The following is an 18,295-nucleotide window of genomic DNA, read 5'->3' as shown; positions in this document are numbered from 1 at the left end:
ATCTCATTTTGGCTGTGTCGGTGAGGTTTTTTTTTTACTGAATCCATCTCTACCGGGACGTCAAGCTCTTTTAACAGGATCATCACTACTGTCATCACTATCGTCACCAGGAGCTTGTGTAACAGTGTAGCACTGTCCTTATCTTGTGACACTGGTTTTAGTGCTGAATCCCAAGAAGGATTTGTTATTATTTCTATTACAGTAATGATATATAACACCGACAGTATGAGTAAATAAATATATGTGCAACTCCTGGGTACCTTTATTTAAAGAGGGTTCGCCATTCAATGCAGAGTTGTTGATATACGAAGACAGCCTTGTAGAACTGTATACTGAAGAGATTGATTACCTCATCTTCCGTTGACTACTATGTATTTTTTTAGCTCTGCAAGACTAAAGTACTGATTGCCTTATCATCTACTGTCTCCTTATATCAACTGTGTATTGAACTAGTACTGTCACCGGTAGGTGATACGTCTTCAGATAAAAATACCCAGGTATTGCGCATGTCTCTGATTCCTTTGCCTTCGCTACCTGACTCCAAACATTAAAAAAGAGACCCGTCACTTCGACGCTCGTGAGTGAAAATGAAGTGTGCACGTGTATGTATTTGTCAATTTTATGAGAAAAATTAAGTGAAATTCTTATTCCCTTAAATCACATTAAAATATTTGAATATACATCACTGGACTAGCTTCAATCTTTAATAGCTGATGCATTACAGGATATTAAGCAGCGAGTTTAGTTTGTATGCGGCCAAAATTATTATACTCAGTTAGTTAAATAATTAGAACTGGTAGGACTAGTGCGTTAACTGGAAAATGCCTCTTATGATTACCTTCAAATTTTCAGCCTTGGTATGATTTCCAGAACGAAAAATTAGTGTTGTTATTGGTCTATAAGTCCCTGTTTTTAACGGTATTAAATTAACAGTAGTATTGATTTCCTTTCAAGAATTTAAAAATGCTGATGCAGTCCATAAGAAGGTTGACATCAAAGAAGTTTTGACTATGTTGACTAAAACTAAAAGTTCATCAACATTGTTAAAAATACCGATTAGGTGTTGCGGATCAGTTACTGGAAAGTGCCTTTTTCTGATAGGCTTTAAAGTCATTATTGATAGGCTATATTAAAGGAAAGCTTAGCGCTCGGTTTGAACTTTGTATAGTTAAGTTTTTATTAATCAATTGATTTGCTTGTAATAACCAAAGGATGACAGTTTAAAAAAAAATATATGAAATTAGACTATCTTAAAAAACACTGAATCGATTTTACCTCCTTTAAGAATTATAAAGAATTTTAAGTATAATAGATCAGGAAAATGAAATGATAAATATTTTGATGTTTTTTCAGCTTTCACAAGTTTATCGAGGCCTAAAAGGGAGTATTTTCGAAAGATTTTTACTTAGAAGCTGATGTTCTATATATATATATATATATATATATATATATATATATATATATATATATATATATATATATATATATATATATATATATACATGAGCCATTTTCCACTTTAATCTCGAAATAGAATATTATGTAATTATTATTGTTCATTAACTCATAGCTTGGTGTCTTAGTGCTAGTGTGCGGATCTTGATCCAAGGAACCGAATTTATCCTACCCCTGATTGAAATAAAACAATTCTGAACATCATCCTTCAATGACTGATCTACGTGTGCAAATTTCGTTGAATCCCATGCAATAACTGGACATTGCATTATCTGGTCGTCTTTAAATTTTAGCGTCTATGTTATCTTTTCCTCAAATTAATCTACTCTTGATTTTAGGTCGTGTAAGTTTTATTAAGCACATCGATTTCCGTAAATTTACTAAACAAAGTTTCTTCCGATGAGAGATAAATTGGAGATGCCTCTTCGGATTCTCTGCTGTATTCTTGTTGCGTTTATCGAGGTTCCTGGAGGCTGGGGTTATGCAAGGAGTAAGTTATATCTTCTACTGTTGGGTCATCTCTTCTCACAGATGTTACATGCCTTTATTTTTGAGCCTTGTGTCTCAACGTAACCTAAAATATTTTATTGTTTCTCACTTTATTTTCAATCGCCTTCGGTCACCTGTGTGAGAATTTACTGCTGTCTTTCTCCCCATCAGACTTCGTGCTTCAGATTGGATCACATGTAGTACGCAGCAGGTAGGCCTACCAGGCCTATGTTTTGATATATTTAGGGAATTACTGCTTCACCTGTCTTGGTGTGCGTGATGTTTAACATATGAGAGGCATTTCACCGCTGGTGGATCAAGTTGTCTGTACAGCTTGAAGTTACGCTAAACTACTTGACAATCTGTTCACATAAGTTGCCTCATTCCTTGTTCAGTAGAATGTTAATATTCTCCATCACCAGTGTTTATGTACAGTCTTCATTTGTTGCTCAGACTAATACCTATCAAATATATATATATTTTTTTTAACAAAATTAGATACATCAGGAGTGTGTTGTTGATGATTCCAAGCTTTGAAAACTTCGAGTCAACCTGTCACTTAAGAGGCGCGTGAGCTCCAGTCTCCTAATATCAAGTTTATTTTTCCCTTATAATCTAGCTTGTCCATAATTACTATAGCACTTATTTTGTCTGCTTTCGTAAGGTGAAGTCTAGGATCTTTCCTTAATTCATGGTATAACTTAACAAATCCTCGAGGACAATTGTATTGGATTTGTTAAGTTATACCGTGAATTAAGGAAAGATCCTGGACTTCACCTTACGAAGGCAGACAAAGCAAATGCTATAGTAATTATGGTCAAGGTAGATTGCAGGAAAAACGTAACATTATTAGAAGACAGGGGAACCGACGTTCCGCTTAAGCTAAAGTTTCACCTCTTACTCTGCTGGAGGGTAATGTGTGATCGAGAGCTCTCTGGCTGACAAGGTTACTTCCGTCACTGGAGGTATTCTAGACTCTCCTTCACTATTTCACGTGTGTTAACGTTCTAATGTCCTTAGAGTAAGTTCTTTCACTTTATTTTTCAAAGAATGTTTCATATCTTGTGTGTCTGTATTTTAAATTTTATTGGGTAACTAGTGTTTGATAATTTTTTGTCTAAATTTTGGCATTAAACCCGTTTCATTGATTTATGCTGATTTTTCTTATCTTTTTTTTCAATAATTTATTGTCAGAAGGAAGTTGGATTACGATCTTCCCTGCTGAGGGAGGAATCGAACTTCACACCCCAGCACAAATAAGAGTATATTGATGAACAGTGCTTTTCAATTACCATTTCTCATCTTACAGACCAGTAATCAACAATGAACGACTGTCAGTCCCGGAAGTACAAAGAGTGCACTTGTCTTGCTACCAAGTAGTGATTTCATGTCACAAGCAGGCAAGTGATTGTTCTTTGTCGTATTCTAGACGTATTCTTACCATATACGTACAAGACGGTAGTGCCCAGACTCAACCAGCACTGCTGCTTGAAGCATAATTTATTCACGACTTAGTTTCGTTATTAACTTTCATCAGAAGGAATAGTTTGAAGTGCCACCGGTAAGTGATAATTGGCCGTAGCTCTAATCCAACTGTATACACAAAGAGTTTTGGTCATGGTTAATGCAATTTGTAAGAGAAAAAACGGGATAAATATACACACAAGATACGACACAGTGCATAATAACAGCAACTTGTTCTAGTATAGATTACTCAAACCATTCAGGACGACGATGAGCATCCCCAACCATTCTCCTGTTTATTCATTGACAGTTGTCTATTACAACTAATCTCGAATTAATGAATGAGTAGAGTTCTTGAACTTTTAAGAGAAGCGACAGATGTTACGTCATTCAGTTGAAACTGCATTGAGAGTAAGAGGTAGAGTGGATGCAAGGAGAATGTCAACAGTGGGTAAGGGTGAAAAGAATGTTAATATATTAAAAGACAAGGAAATTAAGATTTAAGAATGCAGTGTTAGAGTGGGCAGCAGAGGTTGGTGGGTATAAAAGAACGGGTGCGGGTGGGAGGAGACGCATTTGGTAAAGTAATGATGAGATCAAAAAAATGGGATGTTAAGTAAGAAAAAGTAAGCATATAAGATGTTTTAACAATAGAGAAGTAATATTCAGAGGTTGCATTGAGTGTGGAATAAAAGATGGGTTAAAACAGGAGTGAGGGAGTGGAGTAGGAGAACCGTGAGAGAGTAGGTGAGGCTCCACCAACAAATTTTCCTGTGAGAATTAAAATGAATGAGATTGATAATTTGAGAAAAGCCTCGAGAATAAATGGATTTAGCAGCTAAAAAAAGAGAGGGTAGTCATTATCAGGGTAGGTGCATGTACTCTTAAGATAAAGGGAATATTCTGAGGAGTTGCTAAATGCACTGGTCAGGGAGTATAACATCTTGTGGGAGTGAGGAAGAGCCAGATGTGAGTGTAGGGGGGGGGGGGGAGTGCGTGAAGCAGTGGGTAGAATGAAAGTGAGTAAAGCAGCTTAGTTTAACAGGATCAAAACAAAAACGTTAAAGGCAGGTAGGGATGTAGTTTTGAAGTGGTTTGGCTGGTTGGCATATTTGTTCAATAAACGCATGAAAGGCGGGAAGTGTATATGTAAGAAATATCAAAAGGCATGTACAATTAAGTTTTTTAAATGGAAAACGTGTACCAGGTACATTATAATGTAGAATTATTATTGAAAGAGGTAACATAAAACGTGGAGTAAGATTGCAAAGAAAAACGGAGGGTTCAGGAAGAGTAAGGAATGTGTAGACCAAGTGTTTACTCTGAAGTATATAAAATATTAATATTTAGATGTAAATAAGGAACTTCTATTGCATTTATGGATTTAGAAAATGCATAAGATATGGTGGATAGAGAAGCAATGTGGCAGATGTTGCAAATATATTTCAGAGGTGCTATTTCTTGACTATATTAGCGGACAAAATGACAGTAAATGGCCCGGTGAGGAGCGTGAAGAAGCAGTGAATAATAGGGATATGTGTGAGCATACATGACGTTACTCCAAGCAGCAATGAGCTTCCACACCAGACGACGCATTTCCTTGCTCTTCTTCCAGCCTCTGGCACGTTTGTTTGTACTCTCTCTCTCTCTCTCTCTCTCTCTCTCTCTCTCTCTCTCTCTCTCTCAGTACTTCCCACTCCATTATTGTTCTGTCCTGATCATTGATATTTTTCTGAATACTTCGGTCGAGATTTCATTTTGCATGATCGTGTCTTGTGCCATTTTTGTTGTGTGTGTCAGTTTAACTTGGCATATTTTCCGCCATGAGTATTTTTTAAGTCTGATAATTTGTGACCTGGTTCTCACCGGTCTCCCTACCTGCAGGTTTAATAATAATACTTTCAATCACCTGTTTCTCTTCCTCCCATCTCCTTTATCTCCAGATCTCTGTGTTTGTTTTGAGCAATTCCCCTTATAATCTGTACCTCATGGTTGCCCGAGAGTGTATCTGCAAAGGGTTAGTTTCCCCTCGTTTCTTTCTTCTGTTTCCTGTGTGTGTGTGTGTGTGTGTGTGTGTGTGTGTGTGTGTGTGTGTGGGCGTGGGTGTACTCACCTATATGTACTCACCTATATGTGGTTGCAGGGGTCGAGTCATAGCTCCTGGCCCGCAAAGGGTTTGTTTCCCCTCGTCTTTTCTTCTGTTCCCTGTGTGTTTGTGTGTGTGAGTGTGTGTGTGTGTACTCACCTAGTTGTGGTTGCAGGGGTCGAGTCACAGCTCCTGGCCCCGCAAAGGGTTTGTTTCCCCTCGTCTTTTTTTCTGTTCCCTGTACTCACCTCACCTAGTTGAGGTTGCAGGGGTCGAGTCCAAGCTCCTGGCCCCGCCTCTTCACTGATCGCTACTAGGTCACTCTCCCTGAACCGTGAGCTTTATCATACCTCTGCTTAAAGCTATGTATGGATCCTCCCTCCCCTACATCGCTTCCCAAACTATTCCACTTGCTAACTACTCTGTGGCTGAAGAAATACTTCCTAACATCCCTGTGATTCATCTGTGTCTTCAACTTCCAACTGTGTCCCCTTGTTGCTGTGTCCCATCTCTGGAACATCCTGTCTTTGTCTACCTTGTCAATTCCTCAGTATTTTGTATGTCGTTATCATGTCCCCCCTATCTCTCCTGTCCTCCAGTGTCGTCAGGTTGATTTCTCTTTACCTCTCCTCGTAGGACATACCTTTTAGCTCTGGGACTAGTCTTGTTGCAAACCTTTGCACTTTCTCTAGTTTCTTTACGTGCTTGGCTAGGTGTGGGTTCCAAACTGGTGCCGCATACTCCAATATGGGCCTAACGTACACGGTGTACAGGGTCCTGAACGATTCCTTATTAAGATGTCGGAATGCTGTTCTGAGGTTAGCTAGGCGCCCATATGCTGCAGCAGTTATTTGGTTGATGTGCGCTTCAGGAGATGTGCCTGGTGCTAAACTCACCCCAAGATCTTTTTCCTTGAGCGAGGTTTGTAGTCTCTGGCCCCCTAGACTGTATTCCGTCTGCGGTCTTCTTTGCCCTTCCCCAATCTTCATGACTTTGCACTTGGTGGGGTTGAACTCCAGAAGCCAATTGCTGGACCAGGTCTGCAGCCTGTCCAGATCCCTTTGTAGTTCTGCCTGGTCTTCGATCGAATGAATTCTTCTCATCAACTTCACGTCATCTGCAAACAGGGACACTTCAGATTCTATTCCTTCCGTCATGTCGTTCACAAATACCAGAAACAGCACTGTCCTAGGATTGACCCCTGTGGGACCCCGCTGGTCACAGGTGCCCACTCTGACACCTCGCCACGTACCATGACTCGCTGCTGTCTTCCTGACAAGTATTCCCTGATCCATTGTAGTGCCTTCCCTGTTATCCCTGCTTGGCCCTCCAGTTTTTCCACTAATCTCTTGTGTGGAACTGTGTCAAACGCCTTCTTGCAGTCCAAGAAAATGTAATCCACCCACCCCTCTCTCTCTTGTCTTACTGCTGTCACCATGTCATAGAACCCCAGTAGGTTTGTGACACAAGATTTCCCGTCCCTGAAACCATGTTGGCTGCTGTTGATGAGATCATTCCTTTCTAGGTGTTCCACTACTCTTCTCCTGATAATCTTCTCCATGACTTTGCATACTATACATGTTAGTGACACTGGTCTGTAGTTTAGTGCTTCATGTCTGTCTCCTTTTTTAAAGATTGGGACTACATTTGCTGTCTTCCATGCCTCAGGCAATCTCCCTGTTTCGATAGATGTATTGAATTTTGTTGTTAGGGGTACACATAGCGCCTCTGCTCCCTCTCTCAGGGCCCATGGAGAGATGTTATCCGGCCCCATTGCCTTTGAGGTATCTATCTCACTCAGAAGCCTCTTCACTTCTTCCTTGGTTGTGTGTACTGTGTCCAGCACTTGGTGGGGTACCCCACCTCTCTGTCTTTCTGGAGCCCCTTCTGTCTCCTCTGTGACACTTCTTTAAATCTCTTGTTGAGTTCCTCACTTCATGGTCATTTCTTGTTGTCTCTCCTCCTTCCTTCCTTATCCTGATTACCTGGTCCTTGACTGTTGTTTTCCTCCTGATGTGGCTGTATAACAGTTTTGGGTCAGATTTGGCTTTCGCTGCTATGTCATTTTCATATTGTCGTTGGGCCTCCCTTCTTATCAGTGCATATTCATTTCTGGCTCTACGACTGCTCTCCTTATTCTCCTGGGTCCTTTGCCTTCTATATTTCTTCCATTCCCTAGCACACTTGGTTTTTGCCTCCCTGCACCGTTGGGTGAACCATGGGCTCATCCTGGCTTTTTCATTAGTCCTGTTACCTTTGGGTATAAACCTCTCCTCAGCCTCCTTGCACATTGTTGCTACATATTCCATCATCTCATTAACTGACTTCCCTGCCAATTCTCTGTCCCACTGAACCCCGTTCAGGAAGTTCCTCGTTCCCGTGTAGTCCCCTTTCTTGTAGTTTGTCTTCATTTGTCCTGGCCTTCCTGCTTCCCCCTCCACTTGTAGCTCTACTGTGTATTCGAAGCTTAAAACCACATGATCGCTGGCCCCAAGGGGTCTTTCATATGTGATGTCCTCAATATCTGCACTACTCAAGGTGAATACTAGGTCCAGTCTTGCTGGTTCATCCTCTCCTCTCTCTCTTGTAGTGTCCCTTACGTGTTGGTGCATGAAGTTTTCCAGTACCACCTCCATCATTTTAGCCCTTCATGTGTCTTGGCCCCCATGTGGCTCCAAGTTCTCCCAGTCGATCTCCATGTGGTTAAAGTCGCCCATGATCAGGAGCTTTGCCCTGCTTGCATGAGCTCTTCTGGCCACTGCAGCCAGTGTGTCAACCATCGCTCTATTGCTCTCGTCATACTCTTGCCTTGGCCTCCTGCTGTTCTGTGGTGGGTTATACATCACTGCAATTACCACCTTGGGACCTCCAGAGTGAAGTGTTCCAGCTATGTAATCGCTTGCTTCTCCGCTGTCTCCTCTCTCCAACTCATCAAAATTCCATTGGTTTTTGATCAACAGTGCCACTCCTTCTCCCCCCCTTTGTTACCTCTGTCTTTCCTCAGGATCTGGTATTCCGTTGGAAATATGGCATCTGTTATCATACCTGTTAGCTTGGTTTCTGTGAGAGCTATGATGCCCGGTGATGCCTCTTTGACTCTTTCGTGCCACTCCTCCCACGTATTTGTTATTCCATCAGCGTTTGTGTACCATACCTTCAGTTTCCCTTCCAACACTGTGGTTTGGGGGGCCTGTGAGGGTGGATTGTAGTTTGTGTTGGGATGGTGTTCTGAGGATAGTTCTGTGTGTGCTTGCACTTGCTGCTCTGTTCTGCTCTGATTGACCTCTGCTGGTTCCAACCTTGTCTCCTTTCATAGCTCCTTTCGCATTTTTGTCTTCTCCCTCAGCTGCTGTCGTTCTGTTTGTGTTCTGTCTCTGTCTAGGAACACCCTCATGTACTTTTCTGAGTATTTCAACCGCGGTTTCTCTTGGAGGATCCTGTTCCATACTGATTCTGTCCTGAGAATCAGCTTGATCGGTCGTTTTCTCCCCTTGGAGTACCCCCCTATTCTCTGAAAATTTACAATCTCGTCCATGTCTTCTTCACCTATTTCCTTGATGATGTTCTCAATCTCCTTTCTTTCTGCCTGCAGTCTTTCAGTGTGTGTCCTTTCCTCTCTCTCCTGAAACCTGTGGATAAACACTGATTTAGCCCTTTCCTCCTCCCATTGCCTCTCCCTCTGTGACTCTGGTTCCTGTCTGTACATGGTCATTTTCTCCCTTGGTTTTTCCAGTGGCTCTTGGTAGCATTGTTGTGCCTCTGCATTTGACCTAACCCCCTCTCCGCCTGCACCCAGCTGCTCTCCCCGTTCACTCCTTGGCCCTTCTTGGCAGGTTGATATGGCCTTAGCATAATTCATATCTCCCTCCTTCCTTTTCGGCCTCTCAGCTTCATATGCTGTGTCTTCTCTGGTCAATGCCCATGTAACTTGCTTCAGCCTGTTTACCTCATCTTCTAGGACCCTTATCCTAGTTATTGCAGTTTCGGCTTGTGCCTCCCAATTCTTCTTCTCCTTCTCCAACCTCTCTTCTAATTTCACAGAAAGCTCTGTCTCCATTTTTTCAGAAAGCTCTCCTGATTTTCTCTCCCACTCTTGTTCCATCCTTTTCCACTGCTCCTCCATCCATTCCTCCCTACCAGAACCATTCTCATCTGATCCCTGGTTCCTGCGAGTCCCCACCATTTTTTTTAAGAGAAAAGAGAGAGAGAGAGAGAGAAAGAGAAGGGGAAGGTAGGAGAGAGGCAGAGAGTGAGAAGGGAAAAGGGAGAGAGGGGAAGAGTGAGAAGGGAAAAGGGAGGGGAGAGAGAGAGAGAGAGAGAGAGAGAGAGAGAGAGAGAGAGAGAGAGAGAGAGAGAGAAAAGAGGGGAGAGAGAGAGAAGAGGCAAAGAGAGGGGAGAGAGAGGGGGAGAGACAGGGTAGAAGGGGGAGAGAGGGGAAGATGGAAGAGAGAGAGGGGAGAGAGGGATAGGGGGAGATAGAGGGGAGAGAGAGAGAGAGATGGGAAATGGGAGAGGGGAGAGATAGTGAGAGGGGTAGAGATGTTAGAGGGGAAGAGACGTTAGATGGGGGTGTTAGAGGGAAGAGATGTTATAGGGGAGAGATGGGAGAACGGAGAGTTGGGAGAGGGAAGAGAGAGAGATAGGCAAAGGGAGAGATAGGTAGAGAGATAGGTAGTGAGAGATATAGGTAGAGAGAGATAGGTAGAGAGAGGTATAGGTAGAGAGGTATAGGTAGAGAGAGGTATAGGTAGAGAGAGGTATAGATAGAGGTAGTGAGAGAGATAGGTAGAGAGGGAGAGAGATAGGTAGAGGTAGAGAGAGAAACAGGTACTGAGAGATAGGTAGAGAGAGATGGGTAAAGAGAGAGAGAAAGAGAGGGAGGGATTTGTGTGTGTGTGTGCGTGTGTATGTATGTGTGCCCCCGCTTCTAAGTATTCATACTGCTAATAAATATCAGTAGTAATACCAGTACAGTATTTCTAAAACTACCAACAGTGATTCTAGCACTTATAACTTCTACTTATAAAACACAGAAAGTAACTAGGTTGTAAAATTTAGCTTGTCTCAGCTTCTAGGAGTGTCTGACATCACCCTCGCCAGGCTTCCCCTCGCTAGTCAACACTGTCTTCACCTTATCTATGCTATTTCTGCTCTAATTCTGGTAATAGCTTGCAGGAGTGAGTGACCAGTATCTACAGTGACACAAGGCCAGGATTCAGAACCCCACAACAACCCCAACAGGTGAGTGATACTTGCGCTGGCAGTGGTGCGATGACAAGTTGCCAGATGCTGATGACGTAGTCGTCATACATACGCCTTCTATCACTATTTTGAAAATTCTTCACCCATGATGTTTATAACCATATATGCTCATACATCCCGTGCCCCTCAAGAGATTTCACTTATGATAGAATACACTTCACTTATAGAATACACTTCACATTCGGTGTTACACTTTATATGTATAATGTGACACAACTGTTGTGACGTCACTGCTTCAGCAGGCCTACTGCCACCTTCCCTTGTTATATATTTTATTTTTTCCTTTCTACTTTTGCTTATTAGCCTTTTCACTCTCACTGTATGGTGCCCCACATTTCACTTGTTATCCAGTCTCTCGAAATTCTTGAACACCCGCTTCCACACTCACTTGAATCTTTGTATATTTGAATCTGTGTAGCAACAGAAGCTTACTAGCCACTAACGGTTTGACACTTTGAAATATTAAAGATTTCAGGCTTCCCCTCGACTTTTTTTTAACTAATAACTCTGGTTATCACTCGTAGTATTGTTCACTGACGTTGTCACTACCACTGATTACTGCTAGCAGATACTGCATGCCTTAGAAACACTAAAGTTCTCGGAGCCTTGTCACCCACGTCTGCTGACTGTGTGTGTGTGTGTGTGTGTGTGTGTGTGTGTGTGTGTGTGTGTGTGTGTGTCTTTGTGTGTTTGTGTGTGTGTGTGTGTGTGTGTGTGTGTGTGTGTGTGTGTCTTTGTGACTTTGTGTGTGTGTGTACTCACCTAACTGCACTCACCTAATTGTGGTTGCAGTGGTCGAGTCATAGTTCCTGGCTCCTTCCTCTTCACTGGTCGCTACTAGGTCTACTCTCTCTCTTTTCCATAAGCTTTTAATACTTCTTCTTAAAGCGTAAGAATCCTGCCTTCACTACATCACTCTCCAAATTGTTCCACTTTCTGACAACTCTATGGATGAACAAATATTTCCTAACATCCCTGTGACTCATCTGAGTTTTCAACTGTGTGTCACATCTCTGAAGCATTCTGTCCATATCCATCCTGTCAATTCATCTCAGTATTTCATGTTATCATGTCAAGCCCATGATTATTCTCTTCAAATTGCTTGTTCTCTCTAGGCTGGTATACTGCTGTACACTAATTGCTCCCATCAAGGCATTCGAAATTGCTGTCCTAGAGAATGTAGAGAGAACTTTCACGACACACATAAATACGATAAAGCACCTAAATTATTGGGAACGGTTGAAATCCCTTGATCTGTATTCCCTGGAACGCAGGCGAGAAAGATACACGATAATATACACACGGAAAATCCTAGAGGGATTAGTACCAAACTTGCACACGAAAATCACTCCATACGAAAGCAAAAGTCAACACAATAAGTGTCAGGGGCCCAAGACTGTTCAACTGCCTCCCAGTATAAGGGGATTACCAAAAGACCCCTGGCTGTCATCAAGAAGGTGCTGGACAGGCACCTAAAGTTAGTGTACTTGATCAGCCAGACTGTGGTTCGTACGTCGATTTATGTGAGGCCAGCAGTAATAGCCTGATCGATCAGACCCTGATCCACCACGAGGCCTAGTTTCGGACCGGGCTGTGGAGGCGTTGACTGCCGAACCCCTCTTCAGGTATACTCCAGGTATGTCCCCCTATCCCTCCTGTCTTCCAGTATTGTCAGGTTGAGTTTCGTTAACCTCTCCTCGTAGGACAAACCCCCTCAGTTCGTGACTAGTCTTGCTGCAAACATTTGCACTTTCAATAATTTCTTAATGTGTTTGACCAGGTGTGGATTCCATACTGGTGCTTCATACTCCAACGTGGGCCTGACTTACACGGTGTACAGTGTCGTGAATGACTCCTTCCTTAGATGTGTGTGTGTACTCACCTATTTGTACTCATCTATTTGTGGTTGCAGGAGTCGAGACATAGCTCCTGGCCCCACCTCTTCACTGATCGCTACTAGGTCTTCTTTCTCCCTGCTCCATGAGCTTTATCATACCTCGTCTTAAAACTATGTATGGTTCCTGCCTCCACTACGTCACTTGCCAGACTATTCCACTTCCGGACAACTTTATGACTAAAGAAATACCTCCTAACATCTCTTTGACTCATATGAGTCTTCAGCTTCCAATTGTGACTCTTTGTTTCTGTGTCTCATCTCTGGAACATCCTGTCTTTGTCTACCTTGTCAATTTCTCGCAGTATTTTGTATTTCGTTATCATGTTTCCACTAACCCTCCTGTCCTCCAGTGCCGTCAGGCCGATTTCCCTTAGCCTTTCTTCGTAGGAAATTCCCCTAAGACGTCTTGTTGCAAACCTTTGCACTTTCTCTAGTTTCTTGACGTGATTAACCAGGTGTGAGTTACAAACTGGTGTTGCATACTCCAGTATGGGCTTGACGTACACGATGTTTAGAGTCTTGAACCTGGTTTTTAGTCTTTGCATGTTGTGGTTGCTGGTTCTTAGTCTTTGAAGGTGTGGTTGCTGGTTCTTGGTTTTTTACAGGTTGTAGTTCGTGGCTCTTGGTCTTTGCAAGTTGTGATTTTTGGTTCTCGGTGTATGCAGGTTGTGGTTTCTGGTTCTTGATCTTCACAGTTTGTGGTTGCTGGTGGCAACATTAGGTAATGGTGGTTGATGGTCTCATTAACAGGTTGTGGTTACTGGTGTCACTAGTAACTGATGGTCGTTGCTACCGCAATATAAAAATGCTTCAATAGTAAAAAAAAAAAAAAAAAAACGTGAAAAATATTAAACACGGAAGATTTTTCGGTTAAAAGAATATTGAGATGTGGAACATTTTTTTTTTTTTCATAAAATGCCGTTCAAATAGCAAATTAGATTAAAGTTTAGGATATTTTATGTAATTCTTTATGTATGTAATTCAATTTAGCCACACGCACACACACACACACACACACACACACACACACACACACACACACACACACACACACACACACACGCACAAACTGTCAGTGATGGCACTGGCGTAGCCTGGAGAGCGAAACGTTGCCATAATAAAATGTCACAGTTGCACATGTGTCATTTTACCTGACATGAGTCAGGCTGCGGTAGCTGTGTCAGCCCCTAACCGATACAGCTTGGTTGAACAAGTAATGAACGAGGAAGCTTGGTCTCTGGCTCTGCAGCTGTGGTAGAAAAGTCCTCGAGACAGGTCATAGGTATATCACAGTACACTGTATATCTAAATCACTTTCACGATACAACATTGAGCTCTTTCAGTATCTCACTTTTCTATCATACTTCAATGGACGCTCTCAATATCACTGTTTTCTCTTCTCTAACTTTTAACCTTTTTCAACTGTTCCCTGATTGGTGACTTTCCAATTTACCATACGACTGAATTTCTTCTGGCCTAAAGTACTCCAATATCTTCCAGCGTAATTCATTTTCAGAGCATTCTACAGCTGCTCTGACAAACTGACTGGCTAGCAACTGTTAACCACGCAAACGTAATCACTCCAGCATCCAGTCACATTACAACAGAGCACAAACCAACCACTTCTCTAGCATCAAGTGCCACAGTTTAAGATCTTTGTACGGGGACGTCTCAGTGCAATAAAATGAAAGAATCAAATGTGTTATAGATATGTTACTCGTATCCTTCTATCTTCTTCCCTCTTTCCCTGTAAGTCCCAGCTGAATTCTCACTCACCACCTGAGAGATGTTCTTCGGGTTGAACAAGACGGTGACACTATAGACGTAGGATCTGCCTCCCTCCGTCATCGTCTTGAGAAGGTCCGTGGCAAGCCACTTGGTATGAAAGAAATCCTTATTTTGCAGATAACCATAACACAGGGCACACGAGTCGGCCGAGAAGAACTCCGGAGGCAAGTAGTTCTCCTGAGGTGGTAGGAGATATGAGAGGCTCTTAGTATACATGTATTGATGAGAGAGAGGGAGAGAAAGAGACAGACAGGCAGACAGACAGGCAAACACCCACCCACTCACCCACACCCTTCACAGCCCTCATCCCATGGAGCCAGCTTTTTTTAGAATTTAGGATAAGAGAGAGAGAGAGGGACATAAAAAAGGGGGGAAAGGCATTAGACTAGCGAGAGGGGTGGAGAGCCACACAAGACAAATCCAATACCCACAACCTTCTACCCAAAAACCACTTAAAATAGTTGTTTACATGTAACAGAATCTGATACTTCAGAAAAGTGGTGCTGTCCTATTCTATATTGTTAAATAGTTGGAACAAAAGCTAGCTGTGTTTCCATGTCACATTCTCTCACATTGGATATGTATCATAATTAAAGTGTTGAAATCTGTCTGATATCTATCAAGACACAGACGGACAACACTGGTTATATAGGAGAAAAATGATAAACGATGTGGGTAACATGGATTACGTTATATATCAAGAGTATAGAGACTGAAAAACAATGTAAATTAATTTATGCAATTACCCTGGACCTGCACAGAGGTCGGCCTGCCTTCTGCAGGTCCTCAGCGTTGAAGATTTGTCTTATTTGAAGGTTTACGTCTTCTGTGACTGTGTTATCTTCTGCTTCTTCAGTGGCGGTATCTGGTGCTCCGATGTCAACGACAGCAGATGGAGTTATCAGCACTGCTTCACCATCTACCTGGATAGCATCCGATTTGTTTTGCTTGCCACCTCCTCTATTACGCCTGGTTAAGTCTTCTTCCCTCTCCTCACGGGACCTGGGGAGCAGTACTGTCGCCCCAGGATGTGAAACTCTATTATCATATTCTTTATACAACGTATGTTGCGCTTCGGATAAACTGAAGTCTTGATAGTCGCTCAGGATGTACCGTTTCCTTGTCCCCGCCTTCATGAGCTCGTGAAGGCTGTCATGCGGGTACTCCTGATTGTACCTGCCCTGGAACCATGAATGACTGTCATTCCTTCTTAAATCCCCAGCAGATTGATGGCTCCTATTGAGCACTTCTTGTGTAGCTGTAGAAAATCTGCTTCCCTCAGTAACTGTCCACAACAGCATCATCTGCAGAAGAAACAACTCATGCTACATTCAGCTTTCTTAGTCCTACACTCTGTACAGTTACAATACCTAAAGAATAATTTTGAGTTTAATAATAGGCATAATGATCATATTAGTCAACTTCGACTATACAACCTTGTTCACTTAGATCAATATATAAAAGAACTTTTAGTTTTTATATATTGATGTGTTTGTGATCATTAAAGTAATTCAGCTTTGTACTTTTGAAAGGAAATTAAAGTTTAATAAGTATTCTGAATCAAAAAAAAAAAAACTGTATTCATGAGCAAATTTCTATGCTTAATGTTATTATGGAAGAGAAAGAGGAAAATACCGTCAGGAATATAAAACCATTCAGGCAGAACTAGTATAATAATATTAATAAAAATTCTCATAAATTATACAATAAGAATTCTTTTAGATCACACGGTACCGACACAAATTCTGAATATTTCTAACATGCATATCAACCAACTAATTCAGCTACAGGAAATGAAGCAAAATGTGTAAATTATTCTTTATACTGACATTTCTCTGTTGAACGTAAAATTAAGAGTATACATCTAGGATGATGTGTTAGATAATGAGAAGTAGTGTTCTCTTCTTTAACCCAACATGATTAGTAAAGAATTGACGATTGCCATTTTTCCCACTCAACAACTGCTAAAGATATCAAGGGATTCTCTAAAGATTTTGATGAGGTTGACTTTTGGACAAACTGGGAGGGTCTTAAAAATGTGGATTTTGGAAAATAAAGGGGAAAGTTAGATATGGTTATGAGAGCTTGGCCTTACTTGTGTGATGGGAAAAAAATCAAACATACGGAAGAGAATCGGCTGTCTTTTAACTTTCAAAGGTGTAGTTATAGGAGGATAGGTGAATCTCCTTATATCAATAACATTATTAACATTACTCCTTGAGAGTCGAAATTGGAACCAGTGAAACTGTGAGTGATTATGCTGTACCTGGAGGGTATTTCAGTGGTCAGTTATAAAAAAAACAGATCTCTAGAATAGCAATATGCAAATACACATTAACACACACATTACATATATATATATATATATATATATATATATATATATATATATATATATATATATATATATATATATATATATATATATTAACACATCGGCCGATTCTCACCAAGGCAGGGTGGCCCGAAAAAGAAAAGAAAAACTTTCATCATCATTCACTCCATCACTGTCTTGCCAGAGGGTTGCTGTACACTACAGTTTATAAGACTGGAACATTAACACCCCTCCTTCAGAGTGCAGACTCCAGGACTCAATCCCTTCATAAATGTTACTTTGTTCGCACTCCAACAGCTCGTCAAGTATAAAAAACCATTTGTCTCCATTTGCTCCTGTCTAACACGCTCATGCACGCTTGCTGAAAGTCCAAGCCCCTCGCACACAAAACCTCCTTTATCCCCTGCCTCCAAAATTTCCTAGGCCAACCCCTATCCCACCTTCCCTCCACTACAGTTTTATATACTCTCAAAGTCATTCTATTTTGTTCCATGCTCTCTACATGTCCAAACCATCTCAATAACCCCTCCTCAGCCCTCTGGACAACAGTTTTGGCAATATTTCACCTCCTCCTAACTTCCAAACTACGAATTCTCTGCATTATATTCACACCACACATTGCCCTCAGACATGAGATCTCCACTGCCTCCAGCCTTCTCCTCACTGCAACATTCATCACCCATGCTTCACACCCATATAAGAGCGTTGGTAAAACTATACTCTCACATTCATATTTCTTCATATTTCATATTCAACACACCGGCCGTATCCCACCGAGGCTTGGCCAGGACTCGATCCTGCGTTCCCATGCCCAGTCCTGTGTGAACTGAACAAAGTACGTTACCCTCAATGAAATCAGTTAGCCTGACTTGAGTCTTGGAGGTGGGTAATGCAGTGTCTTCACTCTGAAGGAGAGGTGGAGACACCGCAGCTCAGAATGTCGTATGAATTATAATTTCTGCACTCTTCTGACGATAGCTATTGAAAGAGTATTGGTGACTGTGTTTCTTGTTTTGGGTCGCTTTATGTTGGTGGGAGATGATCGGTGTGTTAAAAAAAAATTTAAATAATAACAACGTTACACCAGCGATCGTTCAGTGTTACACGTAGCTCTCTCTAACTAAGTACAGTGACGTTGTAGCCAGCTCCACCGTGGCCAGCTCCATCGTGGCCAGTTCTACCGAGGCCAGTTGCACCGTGGCCAGCTTCATATTGGTGAGCTCCACAGTGGCCAGCTCCACAGTGGTGAGCTCCACAGTAGCTAGCTCCAGGATCCTGGATACACTGGCCAACACAATGAAGGAGTTGACGTTTATGGTGTAATTTGTGACTTCCCAGTAGTAGCATATAACGACGAATGGAAACTTTCTTAATGGTCCTTTGGGACAATAAAATAAACTAAGAAAATTTGACTTATTTGAGGTCTTTGTTATTTTGCATAATAAAATGACATTTATTATGTCAAGGAAATGTTTGTGTAAGGTTGAAATAAACATTATATTAGAAATATTTTTTTTTT

At 41.7% G+C, this 18,295-nt stretch overlaps 1 protein-coding gene across 1 annotated transcript in view; it reads right to left on the bottom strand.

Moving 5' to 3' along the window:
- Positions 1–18,295, bottom strand: part of LOC128696581 (uncharacterized) — a 239,498-nt gene that overhangs the window by 72,421 nt on the left and 148,782 nt on the right. The window contains exons 2-3 of the mRNA XM_070094637.1: positions 15,188–15,745; positions 14,430–14,618 (exon numbers count right to left, since the gene is read on the bottom strand). Coding sequence (XP_069950738.1) covers positions 14,430–14,618; positions 15,188–15,745 — 747 coding nt within the window. The remainder of the gene's footprint in view (positions 1–14,429; positions 14,619–15,187; positions 15,746–18,295) is intronic.

This window comes from Cherax quadricarinatus, chromosome 47 (genome assembly GCF_038502225.1).
Source record: "Cherax quadricarinatus isolate ZL_2023a chromosome 47, ASM3850222v1, whole genome shotgun sequence".
NCBI classification, from domain to species: domain Eukaryota; kingdom Metazoa; phylum Arthropoda; class Malacostraca; order Decapoda; family Parastacidae; genus Cherax; species Cherax quadricarinatus.
The sequence above is the reverse complement of the archived record's forward strand: the minus strand, read 5'-3'. Positions and strand labels throughout refer to the sequence as shown.